Below are 25,693 nucleotides of genomic sequence, written 5' to 3'. Positions count from 1 at the left end.
TTCTAAAGTAGCTACTATACATCCGATTAGAAGCGTAACCTCAACAGACAAAAATCACTCTGGATTTAAGCTATGCTTTAGTAGATTTAGGAGCCCCACAATCTCTAGTGGAGCAAGCAAACATAAAGCCAACTGATACATATCTTATATATGCAGCAGTCATAGATATATGTCGCAGAGAAGACAGACACAGCACCCTTTTCACCTTGAGAAAATTCAGCACCAGAAAGCTAAGTGCACTTGCTAATCAAGTGGGTTAGCAAATCCTAGCTGCTTCTTTTTCTACCGTTCTAGATGCTTGGAATTTGGATACTTGCACTATTTCTGCTCAGCACAGCAGAAGGTAAGCATATGGGGTTAGTATTTATATAGCCTTTCTATGCTGCTATATTTTGTGAGATATTATTCTACACTATGGTGCCTTAAAACTTACTGATTGAGGTTACACACTTCATTTTCCTATACAAGGATGGTGAGATGAGTGTGTGTGTGTGTGTGTTGTCTTTCCTCTTCTCCACTCTGGAAATCCCACCCTAGAGGCATGCAAGAAATGCTGGTGTTTTCTATCTCAGAGCAAAGCTATTACTCTACCAAACCTAGGAAATTATTTGTTGTACTCTTCTTTAGTGATGGAAATGGAGAAAAAGCCGGGGGCAGGGGGCAGAGGCAGTCTAATGAGGGTACAGCTTTATATGCAGCAGAAGCCACTGGCTTGTATAGTATAAGACTTCTCGTGTACAGTGTAGTCAGCTGTTCAGCACAGTCTCAAGTTATTGCTAATTATTTACAATATCTTGGCTTGATATTAGGAGAAACTCATCAGCTGTCTTTGCCTTAGGCAAAACACAGCTGGGGAAAGATACCCAAGGTATGGTACAGGATACTCACGGAGGAACTCCACTGAATACTTTGTTGATGAGCAATAGGGTGGCTTCTTTCCTTGGGGTAAACTGGAGCCTTTGAAGATCTGGGAGAGGGCAACTACTGGTCTTTGCTTGCTGTAAACTGTAGGATTTTCAAGAAACCAAGAGACCTCCAGAGAAGAGATGCTGTAAGTTACGCCTAGCCTGCTCCACTTCTTTGCTCATTCACATATTATTGATCTGATCTGTGTGCTACAGGTGAAGAAGTTTGCTATGAAAGGCTTGGATGTTTCTCAGATGATATACCATGGTCTGGGACTGCAGAAAGACCAATCCATAAGTTACCCTGGGATCCAGAAAAGATAGACATTCACTTCCTCCTGTACACAAGAGAAAATCCTACTGTCTTTCAGGTAAGAACTATTGCGGTTTAAACATTAGTAAATCACATGCAAAAAGAGTAAATAAACACAGACTCTAGCTGTGTTCCTGGAAAGTGTTAGAAATGGCCAAACGTTCACTTTATTCAAGAGACAACCTCTTCCAGCTCCTTGGCGGGGTCTCTGGGGCAGAACTCTCATCCCCCTCCAGCCCTCACAAAGCAGCACTCCCCCATGTTTTCAGTGTGGCCACTGAGAAGTACTGGGAAACTGCGCATTTTTAAAATCATTGGGTAATTTTTTTCCACAGATAAGATGAAAACATACTAAAAGTAAAGTCTTGGCTGCTCTAAGGTCTGTGTCAAAGCTTGCTTTGAATGGAGATACAGACCTTAAGCCATAGTCATGTGAACACCTGCAGATGAGTTTAACATTGCATAACTTTTAAACGCCTGTACAAATAAGCATAGTTCAGGTCTTTGCAATTTGGATAAACTATTTACAGAAAACAGATTTAAATGTTTATTAATTTACTGTCTACAACAGGAGATCTCTGCAGTTGATGCCGTGACAATTGACTACTCGAATTTTAACGCAAGTAGGATAACCAGATTTATCACACACGGATTTATAGATGATGGAGAAGAGAACTGGCTGTCAGACATGTGCAAGGTAGGTACCACAGGGAAATCCTGTCCCTGTGAAGTTCCTTAGTTTGCATTTATAAACACATTCCTATAAATTGTCTGTTTTCTCTATTTCTAACCAATTTCTCTCATGGTACTTGTAGTGATAAGAAGGGGAAAACAGGCCATATTTTCAAATTGTTAGCAACTTAAATATGTAGCTCTGCACCTTGAGGAAAAGCATGAGATAGAATGCATTCATTTCTTCTCTTTAGTGAAGTGAGTGACAACAGGATTTGGCTCAATAAGTGTCCTTTTTCTTGGTAAAAACAACACAAACCCTGGAGCAAGACACTGCTTAGGAACTAGGGCAATTCCAGAAATAGACTCATAACTATTGCATCGTATTTGTCCAGACAAGAGACAGGTTTCTAGATGTGGAAAGTCCATCACAAAGGTATGGGCTGCCACGTGGGTGTTGGAGGCTGAGGACAAGGGCTGACCATTAACAGAAGCAATAAAGCTGTAGAAATGTACATCCAGAAGGGACCTCAAGGGGATCATTTCGAACAAAGCTTTCAATCTAGGGCTTGCTATGAACAGTGAATGAAGTAAAGCACTCTGCTTTATTGATTTTTGTGCTAATTCCCCAAGTTATTTCTTAATCCTGTCCCCATACAAAGTTGCAATTCCAGCTTGTGGTCTTCTCAAATCCTATAAACATACTTTCTATTGCAGCTGCAGCTAATGAAAGCTCCTAGTCATACAGGACAGAGCAAAATACCAGTTGATGGCATATCACACCTTTAGGATAAGGTTTTTCAACTAACTATTCACACAACTACAATTTTGTTCAAATTATATATTCCTATTTTACTTATAAGAACACTACGAGAAACAATGTGAAAGTCCACTAAAGTCAAGGTATTTCACATTTATCGCATGCCCATTACCTGCTTCTCTTGGATACTAGGTAAAAAAAAAAAAAAAATTAAATTTATTAGACAGTTTCTCGTTGCAAAAAAATCTATGTTGATTATCACTTTATGAACATTGAGGAGTGATTGTTGCATTTGTTGCTTAATAATTTGTTCAAAGTATTAGAAGCAGATTGATGGTTTTATAATTCTCAGTCTCCCATTTTCCACTCTTAAATAGAGATTTTTTTCTACAACCTCACAATCAACAAGATAGCTCACATTTTGCTTCGGCTAGTCCCTTAAATCCTTTTGATCAATTTTCACGAAGATGTAGAGGCATGAGATAAATCTTTAAATTCTTTCTCTATTACGGTGGCCTATGTTTTATCACAATACTCCAATTTATTTAAAAAAAAAATTGGTCTCAGTGAATCTTTTCGGTAAAGAGTGGAGCAAATAGGATTGTGAGTACATCAGCCCTCCTATGTGTATCTGTTACTTACTTTCCTTCCCATTAAGTAATAATTCTATCTGCACATTTATTTTTACCACTTCTAACATAGCCACAGACACTTCCATTGCCTTTTTTGTCCTTTGCCAGTTGTAACTTGTTTTGGATGCTTTATAATGTCTGAACACAAAGCAAAGAAGAATAAATATACTAAAGCTGCTAAAGCAAAATACATTTAGCCAAACAATCAAGCTCAGAGGAGAAAAGCAAAGCTTCAGATTCTGCAGCAGACAATAAAGTGTCTGCCTGTATATACATATTCCCAAATAAAGCCATAAATCTGAAATGAATATTCAGTGACACCAGCAATTTATGCACCCTCTTATAAAAACACAGACACTCTCTCTTACAAACCTGTATCAGAAAAACTCTGGATTTTTATAATCAAAAAATATAAGTTCTAATTGAATTTGGATTAAAGAAGTACTTTTAAATCACTTAAGTGAATCAGTACATGAGTAGAGCTCTTAGTGTTACATACAAAGTTTGATTGAAATTAAAAATTAAAAGTATCAGTATTTATATTGTCTTCCCTTCTGCAAAGAATACTGCTGTGGGTATTTGAAATGATGGTGTGGCCATTACTACAGCATACCACCCGATTTCAGCATCGTGTCCCTATTTCAGCATTGTGTGAGCCCGCATACGCCTGTGAGCAGGCACGACCACACATATATGCTAAGGTTTTGGTTCTTAAAATGTTCTCATACAAATTCATGCAACATTTATGTGTTGAGCTGTAATAAGCAACATGAATCAATTCCAGATTGTATTTACTGTGGGGCTCTTTGGTTTTTACTTTTGTTTTGCAAAACAGAGGATGCTTACTGTGGAAGATGTGAACTGCATCTGCATAAACTGGAAAAAAGGCGCAAGATGTCAGTACACCCAGGCATCAAACAATGTCCGTGTTGTGGGCGCTGAAATAGCTTATTTTATAAATGTTCTTATGGTAAGAGTCTTCTGGTTATAAAGCTATAGTTACAATGCTGATTTGAAAGAAATACGATTCAGGAACTTTCATGAATGTGAATGTAACCAGCAGAAAACATTTTCTTCTACTTAGTGACCATTTTAGAAGTTGTGCTGAAAACAGGCTCTTTTTTTTTTTTTTACAGTTAGAGAACTATGTCATAACAGCAGGGTTAGCCAACTTACAGATACAAAGTTCTACAAGACATCCCCATAGTACCGCCAAAGAGTTACTCCATAGACGTTAACAGATGTAAAGTGTTGCGCGGTTTTAAATACGCAGAGATAACAGACCCAGCAAACTGCCTTCTCATGGAGACAAAATCTACCAAGCGGCTCTTAAGAATGCCAGAAAACCAGCAGCGGCTGGAGGACAACTGCTCTCCGGCGAGCAACGGCACCTAGGGACAAACAGGACCCACCCAGCTGCCGCAGGGGAAAGCCGCTGTGCGCAGTGCCTAAACCTACGGAAGGTGCCACGTGCCCCCTTTCTTAGCCAGCTTCACATGGGAAGCAATGCTTCGTTTGAAGCCTTCTTTTATTCTAAGTGCTTTCAACACACATTTCCCATAAAAGAACTATAAATTACTTAAATAGATAGTACGCTGCGTCTAGGAGTGATCTGACCCATGTCTCATTCTCTACATCTGCATTGCAGCCACTGAATTACTGTCCAAAAAGGCTGAAGGCATCTCTCCTTTCATGTCCTCCTCCAGCCGCACGTGGTTCCTGACCTGCCAGGTGTAACTACAAGTTCCTGCCTGGCTGAATCTTGCAAGCCAGATAAGCATCCTGTGAATCTTAATAGGTCTAGGATGTAAAATGGATACAGAGCCTCTCAGGACTCTGTTGACAGACGTGTCTAGAGTTTTAACAGCCTCCAAATGAGGGCAGCACCTGAACAGAAGTTTTGAAAAATCTATGTATTGGACATAAGTGCCTAAACTGGCAAACAGATGCTGAAATCCTCTAGGAGTTCCTGAGTCTCTAGTCAAATTAAAAGTAGGTTTTCAGCCCCTTTTTACTCTTCCCTGTTGCTGATGAAAACAGATGTAGTAATTTTTTATATTACTATTTTATCAGGAAAAATACGGATACTCTCCAGCCAATGTTCACTTAATTGCCCACAGCCTGGGGGCACATGCGGCAGGTGAGGCTGGCAGGAGGCGGCCGGGGATTGGAAGAATAACTGGTAAGTCAGTGACTAAAGACACCACTGCTTAACAAAATGTTGCTGGGTTTTTTTGTTAATTTTCTCTTACAATTGTATCTCGCTGTGGGCTGTAGTTTAGTCAAGGGTAATTTGGACATTATAGAACTTAGCCTCTTCTCACAGTACACTGAGGAGTGGTGTCCTGGTAAGTGTGCGAAAACAATCAGTGTGATGATTATTTTGCTTGCATATGTTTAGTCAGCAAAGGAAAGGCTCCATACAGCTAACAGAGCCAGAAGGCCCCCTGCAATACATCAGCTGACTTGCTGATATACGTTAACAGTTGTGGAAATCTCTGCAGAGCTTGCTTTCTGGTGCTTCAACCTAGCAGCGTCACTGCCCAGACCAGTGTTAATTTGGAGCAGGATGGGAGCGCTGCTGTAACATAACGATATTCCATTGTCACTGCTAAAAACAAACTCGTAATAACTAACGTACAATCAGAACAAGCTTTAGCTGCCATGATTGTTTTTCATAATGATTTGTCCAACACTAATGTAATAAAACAGACCAGGAGAGTAATCCCTACCTTCCTTGTCCTAGCAGCTTTTCTCCTGCCATTTTAATCTTTCATTATTCTGGCCTGTTATACAGCAGCACATCTGATGCACAACATCACCCACTGCTTGCAGGTCCCTCCAAAGCATGCTAGAAGCAACCCAACAGTGAGCAGTTAGTTGTTTTGTACTGTAGTTTTGCTAACAAAGATCATTTTCCAGAAAAGGATGGATTAAACCTGACATTTCAGAAGCAGTAGGCTAACCTTCCTGCTATATCACCCATTATCACCTTGCTTTGCGGTGTCTACATAAAATTTTCACCTAGTAGAGTACATTAACAGAAATTAATTTTTTTTTTTATTTCCAGCAAACTTCCTAAATTTTCATTTTTTCACTTAACTGTTGGTACACTAAATCTCTGTATTTCCTTGGCAGCAAAAATTGAGTCACATATGATTATATCATCTGTCCAGATTCAAGTAGACTTACTGAGAAACTGCACTCATACTTAAAGAAACAGTCAGATTTCAACTGAATCTCTTCCCCCCCCCCCCAAGGGAGATCACAGGCATTATGTTTATACAACCTGTATTAGTTTGAGCTACATGAGCTCACTCTTACTTTCCAGATGTCAGAGCTGACTGATCAGAAAGTGTCCCCCCATTTTCACTATATTCCTAAGTAATAGCCTGTCCCTTTTAAGCGCTCCCACATTTCTGAGTTTTGACATTTTTAAGGAATGTGACGTTCTCTTAATTTTTGGTCAGCTATACTGATTCAGTTTTCACCTCCCCAGCACTGAATTGCTCTGTTGTCTTTGCCTGTTGCAAGTTACACACTCTATGCTCTGAGAAAGGGAGGAAGCCTCTCGCTACTGCTGAGCCAGGTTTTCCTGTTCAATGCTTTCAGAGAAGGCATTTTTGGTTCTGGGTTGTTTTATAGCTGTCCATACATCACTTTGAATACACAGACTTTGGACATCCTCCACTGGTCCCATAAATAGCGTCTGTGTCTTGCAAGATATAACGGATCAAGCCTCTGTGACTATTGGCCAGAAGCATTTTCATCTTCCTTTTGATCCAACAGCAAGTTTTCATTTTTCAGCATCTTTTGGCTTGTAATCTGCCCTCTACGCACACTAGCTGAGAGCAAATGACTCTTGAAGGAACCATTTTGCAACGCTGCAAGACTTAAATGATGAAAACGTGTACGGCCGAGAGGCAAAGCGAAGCTCCGTGGAAGCGCAGGCTGTCTCAGCCCTCTGCCCACAGCAGGAGCATCAGTGCACCATAGCCACCGCATAACCATTCGCCATATCCCTGCACTGTTCTTCAAGGGATAGCCCTCATCTTTCTTAAATTGTTTAACTGGCTCTTTAAAAAAAGCAAATGGCCATCAAATAGGCATATTTATTGCAATATGAATTCGTTTCTAAAAAAGGTATTCCAGAGACCTCACAAAGCAGAGACACCATTTCAAGTATTTTAAAGTACTTAAGTAAAGTATTTAAGTACTCTCCCAGAAGAACAAAACTGAAAAGAGGTATTATCAGCTAAACTTGTGATCAAACCACTCCTTTCTCAAAATACAGGTAACTCACCCTGCAGTCTGCATTCTTTAGCAATTTTTTTAACACGTTCAGCACTTCCAGATTTTAAAGCTCTGGGGCTGATCTCCTTATTCATCATGCAGGCAGCGCCAAGGGCAGCGTGCATTAAGCAGAGTGACCTTTCAAACACAAAAGGCCATTTTGGATATTATTAACACAGCCCTTTTCAATTGTTACTTTTCCTCAGGGATTTCAGCCTTGGTGAACCTTGGACAAATAGCCTACAAAATTAGTTCTAAAAGCAAAACCAAATCTGCTGCCCAGGGACAACAAGAAATGCAAATATAAGATAGCAAAAATTGTGCAATTCACAAAACTTTACAAGCTCCTGAAATTGCTGCAACAATCTGGGAAGCAAACGAATTCTGTTCTCTGCCAGGATCAAAAGCAAAGATCATCACTCCAAAACTAGATGTTTTTCCAAAATCTGACTGGAGCCAGAAGTAGGCAGGCTGGTTTCAACACCTCCAAGCACACAGGGTGCTATCGGCATCAATTCCTGTTTGAGTACTCGAACAAGGTGCTCTCGAAACCATGCAGATAGATCAGTTATATGGGGTGCAGACACAGCAACCTCAATTTGAGCAACATTATTAAAGGGAAGTTCAATTAAAAAAAAAAAAAAGTTATATCCAAACATTGGGATTCAATATTGATGTAGATCAGTAAAATTTAACAGGCTTCACACAGGTAACGCTTTTTCCTTCCTGGGATAAAAGCCACTTGCTAAGAGAGAGAACAGATCATCATTTTATTAATGCCTATACTACTTAGATATAAGGAACCATAGGCAACTATGTATGTGATATTCATTATATACAACCATAGTGTTATATAAAAGGATACATCTATATCTCTTTACCTATACGTAACACCAGTCTTTTTCTTTCAGGACTGGACCCTGCTCAACCTTATTTTCAAGGCACTCCAATTGAAGTCAGACTGGATAAATCTGATGCAGAGTTTGTTGATGTTATCCACACAGATTCAGCTCCCACAATCCCCTACTTAGGTGAGTATTCAGCCCTACTGTATTAATACCGAATTATTTATGCCCTGTGGCACTTAATTATCCTAATCATTCATCAAGACTCAGTTGTGCTGGGTGGTGCATCGACACAGTACAAATAAACCATACTGGTCACTAGCAGCTCATATTCTAAAATACCAAGCACAGACAAACTTCAAGCCAGCAGCTATAGGTATGAGATAATATTAATTTAAAACCTGCTTACCCCTGCTTTAAATGCTTCAGGTTTTGGCATGAGCACAGCTATAGGACATCTGGACTTTTATCCAAACGGAGGAGAGCAAATGCCAGGGTGTGGGAAGAACCCTGTTTCACAGATCGTAGATCTCGATGGCATCTGGGAAGGTAAGGATGTTGATTACATTACAAATTCAGGGGAAGGTCACCCCTCACAATGTAACGACTTAACTTGTCTTAATTCAGGTGTTTTGCATGAGCTTTTGGTGTGTCCACCAGCAAGGGCAGCTGCAGAGTGCAGTGAAACTGTTAGTATGCTCAAAACACACTATTTTCCAGAGCTTATTCAAAAATAAACAAGACAAAGGGTTTGCCTCTGGAAAATATGCCTCCTCTAAAGTATCTAATAGCAGAAACAAAAGTTACCGAAACTGTGCCAAAAATTTTGAAGGGTCTGTAACAACACATTTCACTTTGTTTCTATTTAGTTGAATAGCACCAGTATCAGGTGGAGTAGGGCAATGATGCTCACAGCTACTTCTGTTAGGGTCTCTTCAGCTGCAATTCTTCTGAGATAGAGCAATTAATTTAATTTTTTTTTAATTACATATTACAATCTGGGTTGCAGTAAAGCAATGTCATTGTGTCTATTTTTAGCCAGCTAAAAAAAGATTGGCACGTAGCTGCTCAAACACACTGTTCTTTGTTGTTTTACATGGTTCTAATAAAAGCTCCAAGTATTAGAAAATTTCTGTGTGTCTTTATAAAGTTAAAAGTTGCACACAACATTAAAAAAAACAAACCAAGATTTCTGCTGTAGGGATTTTTCAGTATATTATTCGAGCTCTTCCCTACCCTAAGCTCTGGGAATCCATGAACTTATTTGTGATAACTAGCCTTTTTCTCCAGGTTTTATTCAATGCAGCTGGAGGCATTACTTTTTCTTTCTTTTTTTTTTTTTTGATAGAGGAAACTTGTTGTCAATAATGGGGAATTAAAGCACAAAGAAATAACTGTGTTGTATATGATCTTCTTTTTAACCTAAAGTCAGGAAAATAAAGGCAACACAAAGGAAAATAATATATTCATTATTTTAATTTTAAGAGTCTCCTTTCCTTAAGCACCCTCCAAATAATAATAATTTTGTTTTGAAGTCCTCAGCTGGAGCAAATCAGCACTGCCCTGGGAAGTTCACCGTTAAATACTTTTCATTTGGTTTTCTTTTGTTATGGTAATGCAACTGTTGCCTACAAAAGACCTGCTTCATGCAGTTCTCATTTCTATTGTGAAACTCGGTCAGATTGCTTGAATAAGTGTTTGTGAGAGGAGGGGTTGAGCTGAGCTGCACAGTCGGTCTCCACAAAGCATTTCAAGTTTGCATTTTATACCTGTTGAGTCGGTGACATTCCTTAGAGCATCAATTCGTTGCAAAAGCAAGCTTCAAACCTTACATTTGATACTCCAAGAATTGTGACGAGGCTTTTGAGGAGGAATGGTGCATCCCAATGCCACGGCAAGGGCTGTGCCAGTACCTTTCCTCGAATGGTAACAGAAAGAAAGAACTAACCTGGGAGCATCTTTTCACAGGAACTCGGGACTTTGTGGCTTGCAATCATTTGCGGAGTTACAAGTATTACTCTGACAGTATTATCTACCCTGATGGATTTCTAGGCTATTCTTGTGCTTCATATAATGTTTTTGAAACAGTAAGTAATAGCGGCTCTTATCTATACATCTGAAATTTAATTTATTTATGCTAGCTTACACCCAGCAAGTGCATCCATAAGAGAAGTAAGTGTCAGACATCCTAAAATATTATAGTTCGTGCAGCTGACATGGGTCAAAGTAGGAAAAGGCAACACCAGAACAAGGATATCCCTGGTTCTGTGCTGATGTGACAGGTCTGAGGTACTACTGGAGCTAGTGTGGCTTCCCCAGGCCGGCTCTGCTGCATCAAACTGGGGAGCAGGTAAGGAGGAGAGCCTGTCCCTGTATCCCCCAGATGTATTTATCAAACAGCAACGAGTGGAATCCCATACTGTAGCAGGTGAGCTTCCAAACACAGTTTAAATGTCTTCTTTTCAAAACAACAAGAAGTAAAATAATCTGTGATGACCTGACGGGGTCAGTCCACAATCAAAGTACTTTGGTGACTTAAGATGGCCTCGGGGACAAAGCACAATGGTTTATGGACCAAGGTCAGGAAGCCCTTCCCTGTCTCAGACTGGGAGACAGGGAACTACAGCCTAAGAGCAGCAGGGAGGTAACGGGCTCGTCATATCCTACAGACTGAGGTATGAACTTACGTAGTGCTTAGATTGACCTTTACATGTTCTGAGCAGGTGATAATCACACTTCTTAGATCACTTTGGGAGAAGATGACTACCTGCTTCTGTCACCATAGTAGAAAGCTGCTTTCACAACAAAAAAGAGCTTTGTTTTCAAGACAAAGCCTTTCTTGACCCAACATGAAGGTATAAGGAGACATCATTCTTCCTCATCACTTGCTGGGAAGGTCACCTCCTCCTCTCTGCTTCAGTTCAAGACTACTCAAGGGTGTCACTGATGTGACTGGATTGAGCTAAATGGCACAAGAAAAAACAGAGAGCCCTGAAAAATCAGAGCCTTTGAGAAAGCTGGCTAGCTTATATGATCTTTCTCAAGTCACAGAAAGTGTTAGCTGAAATTTGTTGTTGCTGTGATACAGGGCCAGTTAGGTGGGTATGTTAAAAATAAGTCCTATGACTAATTCTTTTTTTTTCTTGGCTGGCTGGATAATTTTATTAAGAGATATATTTGTTTTCACTAGGAAAGGTGTTTCCCATGCCCGCAAGAGGGATGCCCAAATATGGGTCACTTTGCAGATAAATTCAAAGGGAAAATTACAAATGATTTCCTGAAACTTTACCTGAATACTGCAGAGGCCAAGGATTTTGCTCGTGAGTTTTGTTTGCTTCCATTGTTACCTACTCCTTGCAAATAAACCTTTCTATTTTCCTGTTTTACAATTAATTTTAACAGATGAACAGGCTTCATAGCAATGCAGTAGCTCTTCAGTCCTTCACGCCTTTTCCTCTTTTGCTCCAATACTAGTCCACAGTTTTGGGTCCTCCAGTACAAGAAAGATGTTGACAAACTATAGAGTCTAGTGGAGGTCACTGAGATGTTTAGTGGACTGCACTACAAGGTGCAAGGAGAAAGCAGGATAGGCAATGCACAGAAGTTGCAGCAAGGGAATTTTTATTAAATACTATGAAAATTACGGTCACAATGACAGTAGTTAAATGGAGGAAGAGGGGCCCAGAGAAGCTGGGAAATCTCCACCTTTGGAGATGTTCAAAACTCTGTTTGACAAAGGCCAAGACCAAGCCGATCGCAGCTGGTCTTGCTTTGAGAAGTGGACGGACCAGATGACCTCCTTTACAACCGAAGTTATCCTAAATGTCAGCTCTCACATGACGGTTCTTCCTTTGCCTTTGTAAACAAGAATCAGAGGGAGAAGAGCTGCTTTTGCTAATTGTGTGCTAAAAGAAAGTTCCCACCCACAAAAATTATTTTCCTTGAGCTTCAGAATTTTTTTACACTCCTTCTACACTGCTTATGTTCTGGTATGTATCAGTATTTATTCCTAACACCTCCTTCTTTTGAACTTCACTGTATATGAAAACCTTCATGGTCAAAATGCTGAGGACTCTATTGTGTTTACCATGTTATGGACTAGCTTTTTTTTTTTTCCCTCCCAGAAAGTGACACAAATGTCTACCCAGTTCTCATGTTGATCTCATTAGGACATAATGACAGATCTGACTCACTGGTGTTTTGTATTTGTTTTGCATTTGTTTTGCATGGTTATAACCCAAGGAAGAACAACAAGCACCAAGATCCATGTGTGAGAGTAGTGTGTTAACCCCTTTGAGTTCAGACAGCCTGTGATGTAGCCTTGAGCTGAAAGTGAAGGGCAGTGATAATTTTCTTTTACTTTCAACTACAGTGTACAGACCAAAAAAAAGCCCAACACTTGATATTTTGGAGACTGTTTCTCCCTGGGTACAATCTAACTGTATTTCTTCTGTGTAGTTTGGAGGTACAAAGTCACCATGACCCTCTCTGGAAAGCATAAAGTAGAAGGATATGTAAATATTGCCCTGTACGGAAGTGGTGGGAACACAAGGCAGCATGAGATTGTCAAGTAAGTTAAAAACTCAATAGAAAAGAAACTTCTCTTCCAGAACTTTAATTCATATTTTTAATTAATATTTCTGTTTAAATTGGTCTTATTTTAGAGATCAAATTCTACCCCCGATGTAAATGCAAGGACAGTTCACTCACTCTGGGTTTACATTTGAAGGGAGAAGGTTAGAATGCAGGATTTTAAAATGTTAGAATTTGGTGTCGCTTGTTTGCTGTCCCACTAAGGTCTTGCTGGCCCTACGCTAGCAGGGTTCTGATCTTTTTGTCTTTCACAGGCTAGTAAAATGTTGCTGCCACAGCAACTTACAGCTAAAGTTACCTCATGATTTACTATATAAAAATCTACTTTTTGTTGCTCATAACTTTGCCTGCTTACACTGAAGCTGCCTGCTTGCCTCATGTGGTTTTGTTGATTTGCATTTTTCTCGATTGTTTCAACTAAAATATCCAAAATGATGAAAAATAGGGAGAAGGCATTTTGATGTGGGTTTTGGGTTTTATTTTTTGGTTTGGGTTTTTGTTTATTGACAACTATGTCACTTCCACTTTTCCAAGAAGGACTTCACGTCTTCACACTTGGCAGCAGGTATTTGCTATGGGTGATAGCAAAAACTCAGCTGACCCCAGTTTGCAGGCATCCATGCATTCACCTGAGATGAGTTGTGGAAGTGAACTGGTTTTTTCCCCAACAAATCTTGCTCTAACCTACCAGGCCCCACTGTGGACCCGGCAAAGAAACAAAAAGGCAAAGGGATTTTGTCCTGTCTCTCATTACATCCACTACCATAAGCCTTTTAATATGGAGGACAGTAAACATCCTTCTCTGAAGGCAGATGAATGAGAAAGTGCAAAGCTACGGGAAGGAATTAAAATCCTGTCTTTCTCGTGAAGCGTGCTAAAACTGTAGAGATTTCTTCTGGGCGGTTCTACTTGGGTCCTCTGCTTTTATTTCCCCCTCCTGTATCTCTCAGGTCATGTCTACAATAAGAGTTCTGCAGTGATAAAGGCATCACATAGTCAAATGTCTCTTGACTTCATACAGCAGGGATAAATTTAAGAAAGTAGCCCTTGACCTTCGGAGCATGGGGGTGGGAGGGGGCAAAGGAAAGGATCAGAGAAGCATTGGCTCATATTCAGTGAGATGTAGTAGCTGAAGCCGTTACCAGTCTCAAACTGCTGCCATTTAGAGCTTGCTATATTGACGCAACGCGAAATAAGTAGCCAGATTATAAACTACGGTTACCCAAGAGCAGATGCTCATTTGACTCAGCCACGGTGCTGCAAGTGTGGGGATCTCTGCCAAAGAGCCAGGCTGAGCAGCTGGTGGATAATCCTTTTGGCCATCCCAAACAAATCCAACATCTGTATCATATAAATTAATTAACATTGAATGACAATTTCATTTATGTGCAAAAAAATCTGCCTACATAAGCAACAGGGAGCAAGCTCTACCTTCTCCACAGGGATTGCCCTGTAACTGGGTCTTCATTGTGAGGTGTGACTGCAGCGTATCAGGCCTACCTGCCTTTGCTTCTTCTGACAAACACTGATTTGGGATGAATTACATTGGAAAATGGGCAATAATGTTGGTACCATATTGTAAGCTAAATATTGTCTCTCCGCTAACTTTCTACTCACCTGCTACTACAGCCAATAAGTTAATAGGACTGGTAATTAATATTAAATGCTAGCATGCTTCACATCCATAAAATGTTATTCTTCACAGGGGAACCCTCAAACCGGACAACACTTACACAAGCTTCGTTGATGCAGAAGTTAACCTTGGAACAGTTACAATGGTTAAATTTCTTTGGAACAACCACCAGTTAAATCCAACTTTTCCTAAACTAGGAGCTGCAACTATCACAGTACAATCTGGAGAAAATGGAAAAGAGTAAGTATATCCATTGTGAAAATCTTGAAAGTTACTTGGGAAGATAGGTGACAAAATTATATGTGGGGTGAAAACATTTTCACAAGAAAAGCTATTTAGAGCATTAAAAAAAAAACTCTCAAGAAAACCTTTTATTTCCTTCCTTTCAAGACACTTTTCATCATTAGTTCAATTCACTACTCCTTCAACCCTTTGCCTTAAATAACTTCAAAGAAAAACTTAAAATACTTTAAGGCTTCAGAAGAGCAAACTTCCTGTACAACCCTTTGGGTGAGAAAAATTAGCGCTGGCTTGTATTATCAGCATCATTCTTGCCAAGCTCCTACTGTCCACAAGAACTGGTTATTTGTGTCTGAGCTTGCGTTAGGATGTCTGATTCACTGTCAGCTGGAACCAGCAGAAGTTTTCCATTGATATTGATGGTCCCTGAGATCATGATTGACAAAAGAGGCTGGTGATAATAAGCCTACCCTTCCAATGAGCACGACTAATACTTGGAAGCTGCGCTTAAAAGGCTACATATAAAGTTGAAGGAAAGAGGCTAAAGCTGATTTCTCTAGACTTTGTGGAATATGGCTTGGATGTTCAGATTATAGAAGTATGATTTATTGATCCAGTCTTACTCATTTTCCTGGACTTTTTTAAAACAAACTACCTCATTTGCTTGATCAGGTATTTTATTTTATCCACCCTGTGATTGGGTATCTGGAAGAGGAGGTACAGTATATGTTTTAGACCCATATACAAATTCATAGTTAAAATGCCATCACTTAAAAGACATGGGAGATGGAAACAGTTTCAGACAAAGCAAAATGATTACAGCCCAGCAGCATTACCTTTAAGCAGAGGTCCTAAGTCCAGTTGTAGTTCCTGTTCACCAAAGCACATTGCTGACAAAGCATATTCCTGTAGATAGGCACTCACTCTTCTATTGACTCATGGCCTTTGCACAAGTAGTTGTGACCACCTACATAGTGGTGGTAGCACAAAATCTGGGAAAAAAAGAAACTGTAAAACTAAAGGAAGGCAGGCAGTGAACTAGAATGAATACAGTCCATCACTGCTTTCCCCAGCAGTAGTATTTCAAACTTAGGAGCTCAAAGTACGTTGTGTTCAGTTTTGTCAAAGGACAAATCAGGTTGACTTACATTAAAACAAATCCACTAGTATAATCTCAACAAATGTTTTTTTTTTTTCTTCAGATACCGTTTCTGTGGTTCCGAGACAGTGAGGGAGGATGTTCTGCAAACTCTTACTGCTTGCTAACAGCTTATACAGACGCCCAAACCCTGCTACCAATAAAAGCTAGTCATGCATGAAACACTGGACTTTGCAATCACTGCAGTTATAATACTGGTGATGTGTGTTGGGGTTTTTTTGCTGGTTTGGGAGGCGGGGGTTAAGTCTATGGATACCTCTCTATAGACAGAAATTTTAGAGTAGCTTTAGGAGTGAATGAGCCAAAGCCTGTTGAAAAATTCCCCTGATTTCAGCCTGTTTCAAAATAATTTCAGACAAGAGGAGGAAAGGGGGCAGGTAACAGAATCTGGATAGTGGCTTCTGGGCAGTGCCAAGAGAAAGCAGACCTGCTTGTGAGTAGAAGGCTCCAGGGAGCCCTTCTAGCAGCCTTCCAGTACCTAAAGGGGGCCTGCAAGAAAGCTGGAGAGGGACTTTTTGCAAGGGCATGTAGTGATAGGACAAGGGGTAATGGCTTTAAACTGAAAGAGGGTAGATTTAGATTAGATGTAAGGAAGAAATTCTTCCCTGTGAGGGCGGGGAGGCACTGGAACAGGTTGCCCAGAGAGGTTGTGGATGTCCCCTTGCTGGAAGTGTTCAAGGCCGGGTTGGATGGGGCTTTGAGCAACCTGGTCTAGTGGAAGGTGTCCCTGCCCATGGCAGAGGGGTTGGAACAAGATGATCTTTAAGGTCGCTTCCAATCCAAACCATTCTATGATTCTATGAGAGGATTAAGGAAGCTGATGTTCTTAATCAAACTGAAGGCTAAGCCCAGAATTAGCATGAGATAAAGATGAAACAGAGATAGGAGGGCGAGTGGTTACAAAATCAGGACAGAAGTTTAATTTTAATTACCTGTGAGAGATGGAACAGTGAACTTGATGGAGAACTAGTAATGTGTTTTGGTGTGTTAATGCTGAACTAAGCTTGTACCATGTGATCTGGACAGAATTAATTTGAGAAAGCTGCATAGCAAATTTCAAATGTTAATGAAGTTTCACTAAAATGCTTATAATCAGAACAATCACCAAAGTGTCCTGAAATCCCATATGCTGGCCCTCAGCCTTGAACAAAACTGCCAGATGATGTGGTCAAAACAGGTAACGCAATGAAGGAGTCACTTCTTTCCCTGTTTTTTGATAAACACATTCAGCTGAAGTGTGGATAGTTCACAAATTCACTTCTGTCCCTACGTAATCCTGTCTCGGCTCCCTCAGCCTGCTGCTGGAGAAGTGGGCTGCTTCTCCTCTGCTGCCAGAGGAACCTTGTCCTCACTGAAAAAACCCACAGAACTGCTGGGGCCTGGAGATCTACCACTCCTTGGGTCCTTTTCTCTTCAGCAGTTTCTCTTGAGGTTCCCCAGAGTGGGGCACTCTGCTCTTCCTGCCTCTCTGTGTGACCTTTCCTCCCCCAGAATGTCTTGTCCTGAAGGACATCAACCCCCTAGCAAGGCTTCAGATTCCCCTTGCAGTGGTGGAGGCTGAAACCAATTTATTCTGTGTTGGAGCACTACTCTTCTAATACGGAACAAAAAGCAGTTTAATTAATTCAGTGCATTCTGCCAGCTCTCGCAAGGTGATGGGAGGGAGAGGGGGCTGTAAAGAGTAGAAAAAGAACCATCAGCATTGAAGACTGGCAACCTGTGGGCATGCTCAGAGCTGGAATAAGTTCCTTATGTGAAAACCAACCTGTTCCTTGGTTTAACCCAACTGAAAAGAATATACCCCAGCAATTTCAGTTTTAGTCAGAGATGTGCAGGCTTGCTTTTATGTTTAAAAACCTTCTAAATTGCACCTGTGCTTCTTGCCCAGATTAAAAGGTGCGACCCAATCATGCTGCCCCAGGAGCACAGTATGAACCAAATTTTGATCTGGAGAATCACTGTTTTCTGAGTCCCTGAAACCTTGTCCTGGGGAGGATAATAGGGAATAAATATGTGAATTAGTAAAGGAGACACTCCTTGCTATCCTGTCATAGATATGTGGGGTATTAAAACGCTAAGCCAATTTCTTGTCCAACTTCCCTCAAGAGGGAAAACCAGATGTTTTTCACCCTGACGATATTACTTGTGTCTTCCCCTCATTACATTGCTTCTCTCCCTGTGCAGCTCCTCATGGCAGCAGCAAGTGCAGCAAGCGTACAGCGAAGTTTGCTTTGTGTGTTTTCTTCCTAGCCTATGCTGTCCATGAGGGGTATAAGCTAACACTTATTTTGGCTCCAGTTTTTCCCATCTGTGGTCAGCCTTATAGTGGTAGAATAAAAGAGTGAGGCTTAATAAGTTCAGGGATGTGAATTGTTTGTCCTGCATCAGGCTGCGATAAGTCCACTTTTGGGTTGCTCCTGCAAAGCCTTTCTCGGCTCTCCTCAGCTGCACGGCCACAACTGTGCAGGAGGCAGAGGATCCAGCCACAGGACTCTACGTGCTTTCACACTTCATTCGTGCCATCCAGTCCGAGGAGGAACACACATCACCTCTCCAGGGAGATAAATAGTTAGGGGTTTACTCGGAGGACACACAGCCATAGACATGGGAGCTGGCATCTGATGTTGGGTTTCCATGTACCCCGTGTCCCGTTGACATCGCCTGCTTCCTTCTGCCTTGACTGTTTGTCTCTTCTAGAATTTGGCTTCCTGATCTCAGTACCTCCTGCTGAGGAAACCTCAACAGGGTTATTAACTTCCTAACACTGCAGAAGAGTTTCTCCTTTGTCTTTTGTTCCTTTACCTTAGTATAAGCAGATTCTTGCCTACACAATTGTTTTGACAGTCATGATATTCTCTGCATTATCCTTTGCCATAGCCATTTCAGCAGCCCATGTAATTTTAACAAACACCTAACAGAATCAAGATGTTAAAGTTGACAATAGTATAATAAAAAATCTCCTTTTAATAATGAACTGGAGCTGCCGTCATCTTGTTTTAGCAGAGTAAAATCTCTCCCCCCCTCCGAACACTTTACAAAGCTATTACATAAAATGCAATGTTAAATGAACAACAAATTACTTTCCCTTTAGCTAGCTTTTAATGCTAATGGTGCTATTTATTCCTGACCTTTTGAAATATTAGATTTTTTAAATGACAACATAAAAAGAATTCTTGTTTGAAAACGCAAGCGACTTTAAACCACATGTTATTACTTGTAAGTATAGCATGCACATGCATCATTCATTTCAGTGTCCCATTTATGGCTAATTGGTATATATTTCAGTTGACATATATTGTTCTCCTGCAAACGTGTCAAATTCCTTAACGATGTTGGTGACAAAAGCATAGTGCTTGAGATATATAAATTACGCTCTTTACCATATAATCATTCTTATCTATTGGGAATGCTATTTGTGACAAATCGTGTTCAAAAATACACACTAAATTGATTATTTTTTTAAACTTTAATATCACACCATTCATGGCAAGTCTTTGATTGAATCTTTAAATGTAGAAATGTTTCGATTTTTATCTGCATTGTTTTGTACCTTTTGAAAAGCTCACTTTATTTATTAAAGGAAGAGTAGCACAGCACAGATCTTAAAATGTATCTTTTGTTATCAGCATAAGAAAACAAATGGGCTATAATTGTGGATATGGAATGAGTAATTTGCTGAACAATGCTTTGTGCTGTAGTTTAGGTTTTATAATTCCTACCAGAAATTACTATTATTTTGTTGGTGGGCAGCATTGCAATCAGAATTTTAAATGTGGGAGCAACTTGGGCCACGTATTTTCATTACATTTTAGATTGCCATGTGCGATGTATTTCTTTCCTATATTACAAATCATCTGAGAACAATAAAAAAGAATTGAAGATTTCATGTGACTCTAATTATTACTGAGATATAGCAGTGCTCATTGTTGTCTTTAGACAATGCTGTCTATAGTCATTACTTTGCTCCATAAATCAGTAGGATAATGAGGTTCTATCTTTCGGGAAATATTTAAGCGTATCTTAATTTGGCATTGATGAATTCTCCTTCCTGAACCTCTTGAGGTTTTTTTTAATCTAGTTTGTCATATTACAGTTTTCATCACCTAGCCACAGCTGACTGTTATGTACGCATATTTATTTCCATACCTTTCTGGGATGTGTCCTCAGAGGTTGCAAATAGGAATTTTATGATGTTATGCCTGAAGGCTATTTTGTTCTTAATTTGAGTGTAAATCACAAGCTATTTTGCCACATCCTCTTACTTCAGAAATATATGCTCTGGACGGTTGTATTTAACTGTGAAAAAAAAAGGCTAAACTTGTTAACATCTTGTTACTTACAAAAATTGGAAATATTTACTTGAAGAAAATACCATCTTTTGCCAAAGAAATTATATAATAAGTTCAGATACCCATTTTTTCCTCTGCAAAACCTCTCAAATTTGAAGACTATGAAAGGGTAAAATGTATCAGCATTCTTAATTGGTTAAAACAGAAGGCTTCAGTAGGGGGCAGAGGAAGAAAGGAGAAGGCTGATGTGATGCTCCCACAGCCCTAAATGAAAAAATACTAACAGTGGTCTACATGCCACTTACTTACTTCTAAATTGTGCCTGTATACAAACAGAAACAAGAAGCAAAGTACTCTTTAAATTAGTCTAAATATTGTATTCAATTACACAATAACAATTGAGTGGCTACTACACTTGCTAGCATATTGAAGACATATATTACGTGAGACCCAGAGACAAAAATTGCATTCAAGTCCCTCTTTGTGCTATGGCCCACGTAATTATCGTTGCGGTACATATCCTATGAAAAATCTTACCTTTAATTGCATTAAGTGGATAATTGCTTCACATCAAACCAATTAGGGAGGTGAAGAGGAAAAAAAGGGGATCTAAACCTCCAAAGCAATGCACTTTTTTGCATAATAATTTGCATTATTATAATTTTGTATATAATTTTAGATAAACATAAGTCTGACTTGCTCTCATTAAAAATAACAGCAATGAACGATACTGGTGGCTCGGGTGCCTCAGTTTGGGGTGTGCAGTTTCAGAGTTTGGATTCCCCTGGGAGTGCTGATTATCCTCTCCGGAAAGTGAGGTATCCCGTGAGAGCGCTACCATTTCTCGCTCTGAAGAGGTTCTTCACGGAGGAGGAATATAGTCATCACCTTAATTACGTGGGATGCAAAACACACAATGAGCATGTGTATGTCTTGCCTGAGATGATGGAAGAGCAGAAGCCATTCCCTCCTCCTCTGAACACGGAGCACTGTGTTTGCTGACTGCAGCCCGAGTCAGGCTACAGAAACAACTTCCACAGGAGCTGCTTAAAAATAAACCCAGACTCTTGTTTTAGACTGGCAACCTTTTCCTTACTGTCTTTGATTCCTTACTCAAACACCAACCATCTCTCATTTGATGAGGGAATAAAAATCAACAGGAGAGAAGCCTGAAAAGAGGTTCTCCACCACCTTCAGCTCTCACCAAGGCTGCTGTCAGTCCCTCGGGACAGTCTGTGGCCTGACCTCGCATCTCTCTCCAACCTTTCTCCTCTCCCCTTTGCTTGCAGTTTGGAAACTGGTGCCATCTGATCATTTTATACCCCTGCAGAGGCACAGTAAATTCAGCGGGGAGTCAGAGAGGAGGATGCATTTGCTCTGCACCCTCACTCTGCAATCATCCATCTCCAAACCCACGTCTCCCACAGAACGCAGGGAGGGAGGGTTTGGGAAAGGAGGTTTCTCCACTTCATTAAAGAGACTGTAGATCCTCGAGCCTTTGCTTTACTTCAAAAAGGAGTCAAAATGTCTTCGCTGGGTCATGAAAATCAGCCTCTCGGTTCCTCCCACTGAACCTGAATTACAAACTCTCTCCCAGCAGCTGTGACAGAAAGGACATTGAAGGGCAGTTCATAGCAGTGACGTGCCATGCCTTGCTGGGTCTGAAGGGACGGCGACACGGCAGCAGCAAAGGGCATATTTTTGTTGTAAAGTGCACTTGTAGGGGATTAAAAACTTCTTTTTAACCGAGGAAAATGTTAAAAGTGAAGAGAAAAGTGACTGCACTAAAGAATAATTCTCCTTTTGACCCACAGAGAAAGAGGTGCCTAATGAAAATATATGATCACGGACAGTGTGAAGATAACTGTCTGATCAGATAATGGAATTGTTTTCAGTGATAAGAATGAATCCATTACTAATGCAAATAACGATAATAATTATAATTTGCAATACAGTAAAAATCACCTAGTCTACCTCCTCCTCTGACAGGAGACTGTATAATAAATTATAGGCTGAGAAAAAAAAAAAATTCAAAGGGATAAAGGTTAAAAGATTAAAAAAAATTCTGAAACTTAAATGCTTAACAGGGAAGTCAAGACCTGAAAGCAGAAATTGGTGCTATTAAATAAAACAATTGTGAAGAATGAGATATTATGGAATTGATTAACAAACCAGAAACCAAACGTTTCCTCGTATCACTGCCTCTTGTCACAGATTTCAATAATTTTGAAAGAACAAAAAAATAAGAGTTGGTGTATAACAAGAAAATTAATTATTTAAATGTAGGTGAATATGCTAATAGTACTCTGGGAAGATGAATATAGCCTAACACACAAAAAGCCGCCAGAAGGGTTCAATAAATTTGAGGAGTGTTACCAGTTGTTTTTGCTTTGCTTTGGTATCCAAAACAGGTCCAGCTGTTCTGTCACTCCCAACCAGGTCTGCATTTGCAGACCATGCATATCTATAGGGCAGATCTTTTGGGGTTCTCTGGGCACACCAAGATGCTCACACCAATTCCATAATTTTCTTTGTTCATGTGAGGCCTTTTGAGTATGGAGACAATGTGAAAAACGCTTCATTTCACCTTTGTGGAGGAGTAGAATAGGGCAAATGAAACAAATCTTGTATTACAGAGTTTGCACTACAGCGAGCTGTTTTACTGTTTACAGCAGTTCTGCTTTCTCCATCAGTTAGGCAGAGAAGAAATAGGGCTACGTAAGGCTTACCGTACATTGTTGGCATTGTACCAGTCATATAGATTTAGGTGATGGAGCATTGGGAATCTGCCGAGAGATCATGTGATTCTTCCACATCCATCAGTTCTGAGTAAAATAGCAATTAAGTGGCCACATCTAAAGCACTGTCTTCCAACACTCTTCACTTAGATCTTCATTTGCCAAAGCACAGTATGTCCCATAACAGCCACATAAGAAGAGCTGCGGATTTTAATGATGGGGGTGTGTAAGGGAGACTTAAAGACCAGAGTTGTTGATATCTAGTAAAAAGTAGGGGTGACTACTAGATGAAATTAGTTTTTAACCTCAGAGTGGAGCCCAGTTTTCTGCAGTTGGAGTATTTTATTGCATTTTAAATTCACGGTTAAAAGCTCAATGTATCCTGCCTAAACTTCCCCAGCAAGGTGTTCGGGAAGTTAGATCTATTTTTCACCCTCTTTGAAGGTTTTCATTGCAGCATTTTTCATGTAGCTGAAAAGCTCAACACATTTCAGGTCAGTAAAGCACAAGCAGTTTGTCAGAACTTCCACAGTACAGGAGTTCAAGGAAAACGCTTTAAAAATGCAAATTCTAAAAGCAAAATGAGTGCAAAACTCACAGTATGTTTCACAACCATGATTTGTGGTTACCTCATAAGTGCAATTTATCAAAAACACACTCAGCTAATATAACATTAACTACTGTAACAAGCTCCTAAGGTTTAAACACGCACCCTTCAGATTACACACAAGAAGGCCTTTAATCAATGTTTGCAAAAGTCAAAACCACAATGTGCCTCCACATCACATTTCATTGTTTGCTGATGCTTCGCAAGGGCTTTCTGTTTTGTAGTGGGATGTGCACAACACAAGTCCTCCATGTCTGTGCACACAGAAAGACTTTGGCATCAGTTTCCAAATGTCCTTCCAGCAACGAGACGTTTATCTGCAAGAAACCAGCATCCACTGTCTAATCCTCAAAGCTGCAACAGAGCCATAAAAAAGATCACAGGCCTATAAAATGTGATGGAAAGACCTGGGGTTTAATTGGAGAATTAGATTCAGGGCAAGCATGAAACTAGTCTTCAGGTATGTCAAAAGCTGTCAGAGCAGGAATGGGATGAAAAGTTCCCATGTTCTCTAGGGGTAGGACAGCCACAGAGAGTCAGAGTTGACATTATGTAAAACTTTAGAAAGGTGAGGACAGCGAAACACAAATAAACTGCCTGGGCAGGTAGCACCATTGCAGCATCAGAAGGTTTAAAACCAGATTAAACAGAAGTTGGGAGTAGCTTAGGCAGAACTAATACTGTTTTGCAGCAGGAAGGCGAGATATAGTTGATGTCTGAGGTCCTTTCCAGCTACGTGCGTCTCCTGTGATGCTCTGACAGAGCTGCAATTGCAGTCAGCAAAAATAGTGGATGGGTCTGCACAGAGAAGACAAAGAAAAAAGGGAAAAAATCTAAAGCCACATTTAATACTATATACTACCTGACTCTGAAGGAGAGAAATGATAAATGCTTCTGTGGGACGTGATCAGTGCATTTTGGCAACATCCCTTCAGTCCTGTAGCATCTTTGATAAGTGCATGGCACTTTTTGATCTTCAATCTCGTGTCTCACCCCTAAGACGAAACAACTACAAAATTAATTTAAATGTGTTTTGGAACACCCTCAGTCATGTTACCTGATTCTTCTACCTGCCAGCCTTACAAAATTATCAGACTTAAATGCTGACCTTGTTGCCCTGAGCTGACAAAGTATGTATTCTCCTGCCCACCTATGTACTACTTGCTAAGGACTTTTTCACGGACAAGGCAGCTAGCTGCGTGTTCCCAACACCCTGCAGATACTACTGCCATCTGGGACCTCTGCTTACACAAGGAACACAGGGAGAAAATCATCTGAAGGAGGATGCTGTAACGTTGTTTGTGGAAAAACACACTTAAATACAGGAATCCCTGCAGATGTCATGCAGGACCAGCATCTTTTCTGCTGGATTCAGCTCCACTCACAGTTAACTTCCTTCAACTCCATGCATTTTGAGGAGTCGATAGTCATCTAAAGTGTGTGTGTGTGTCGGGGGGGGAACGGGCTGAGAAAATAGATCCATTATGATTGTCACTAGATGAAAAGTAAAAGCTCTGTGAACGATATATTATACTGCAGTGCTTTAACTGCAACCTTGGTACGTGTTAGCAAATACGCAGCGATGGCACGTGTACGGTATGCAGCGTACTTGTGTGGGGGAAGCATCAGGTCAGCACTGAGGTTGCTCTTTGTACTACAAAGGAAGAGGATATGTTCAGTCTGGTGGCCGCTCTTATCAGCTGATGGCAGACGGAAGTTCCTACTAGAGGTGCAGAGCTTAATTCCTCAGAGGGAAGGAAATACTCCTTGTTGTCCTTCGGAAAGGGAGAGTCACCTTTCTAACTCCTTAGATTACTATGGTTTAGCAAACTCTGGCATTCACAGCTGTCAGTCTCACCACTCCTTTCTACTCTGAAACCTTCCCTGATCTTCAGTTACTGCTGGAGCACACCAGTGCCTCTGTCCTCCCACATCCAAACCCTGGTTACACACCTCTTCAGCCGATTCCTTTGGTTTCCTCACACTCAATCCAGTATTGTCCTCCTTTTACTTG

The 25,693-nt window shown here is 40.4% G+C and overlaps 1 protein-coding gene across 1 annotated transcript; it reads left to right on the top strand.

Annotated features, from left to right (window-relative positions):
- Nucleotides 1-294: 294 nt before the first annotated feature.
- Nucleotides 295-16,196, top strand: LOC127017510 (inactive pancreatic lipase-related protein 1-like). Its single transcript, XM_050898595.1, has 12 exons — nt 295-343; nt 1,122-1,276; nt 1,790-1,915; nt 4,118-4,252; nt 5,356-5,464; nt 8,487-8,606; nt 8,850-8,969; nt 10,389-10,507; nt 11,611-11,740; nt 12,879-12,990; nt 14,719-14,886; nt 16,089-16,196. The coding sequence occupies exons 1-12, from the start codon at nt 295-297 to the stop codon at nt 16,150-16,152; spliced, it is 1,407 nt and encodes a 468-aa protein (XP_050754552.1). The 3' UTR covers nt 16,153-16,196.
- Nucleotides 16,197-25,693: the final 9,497 nt, after the last annotated feature.

Source organism: Gymnogyps californianus, chromosome 6, assembly GCF_018139145.2.
Source record: "Gymnogyps californianus isolate 813 chromosome 6, ASM1813914v2, whole genome shotgun sequence".
In the NCBI taxonomy this organism is placed as follows: domain Eukaryota; kingdom Metazoa; phylum Chordata; class Aves; order Accipitriformes; family Cathartidae; genus Gymnogyps; species Gymnogyps californianus.
This window is presented reverse-complemented; position numbering and strand designations above follow the sequence as displayed.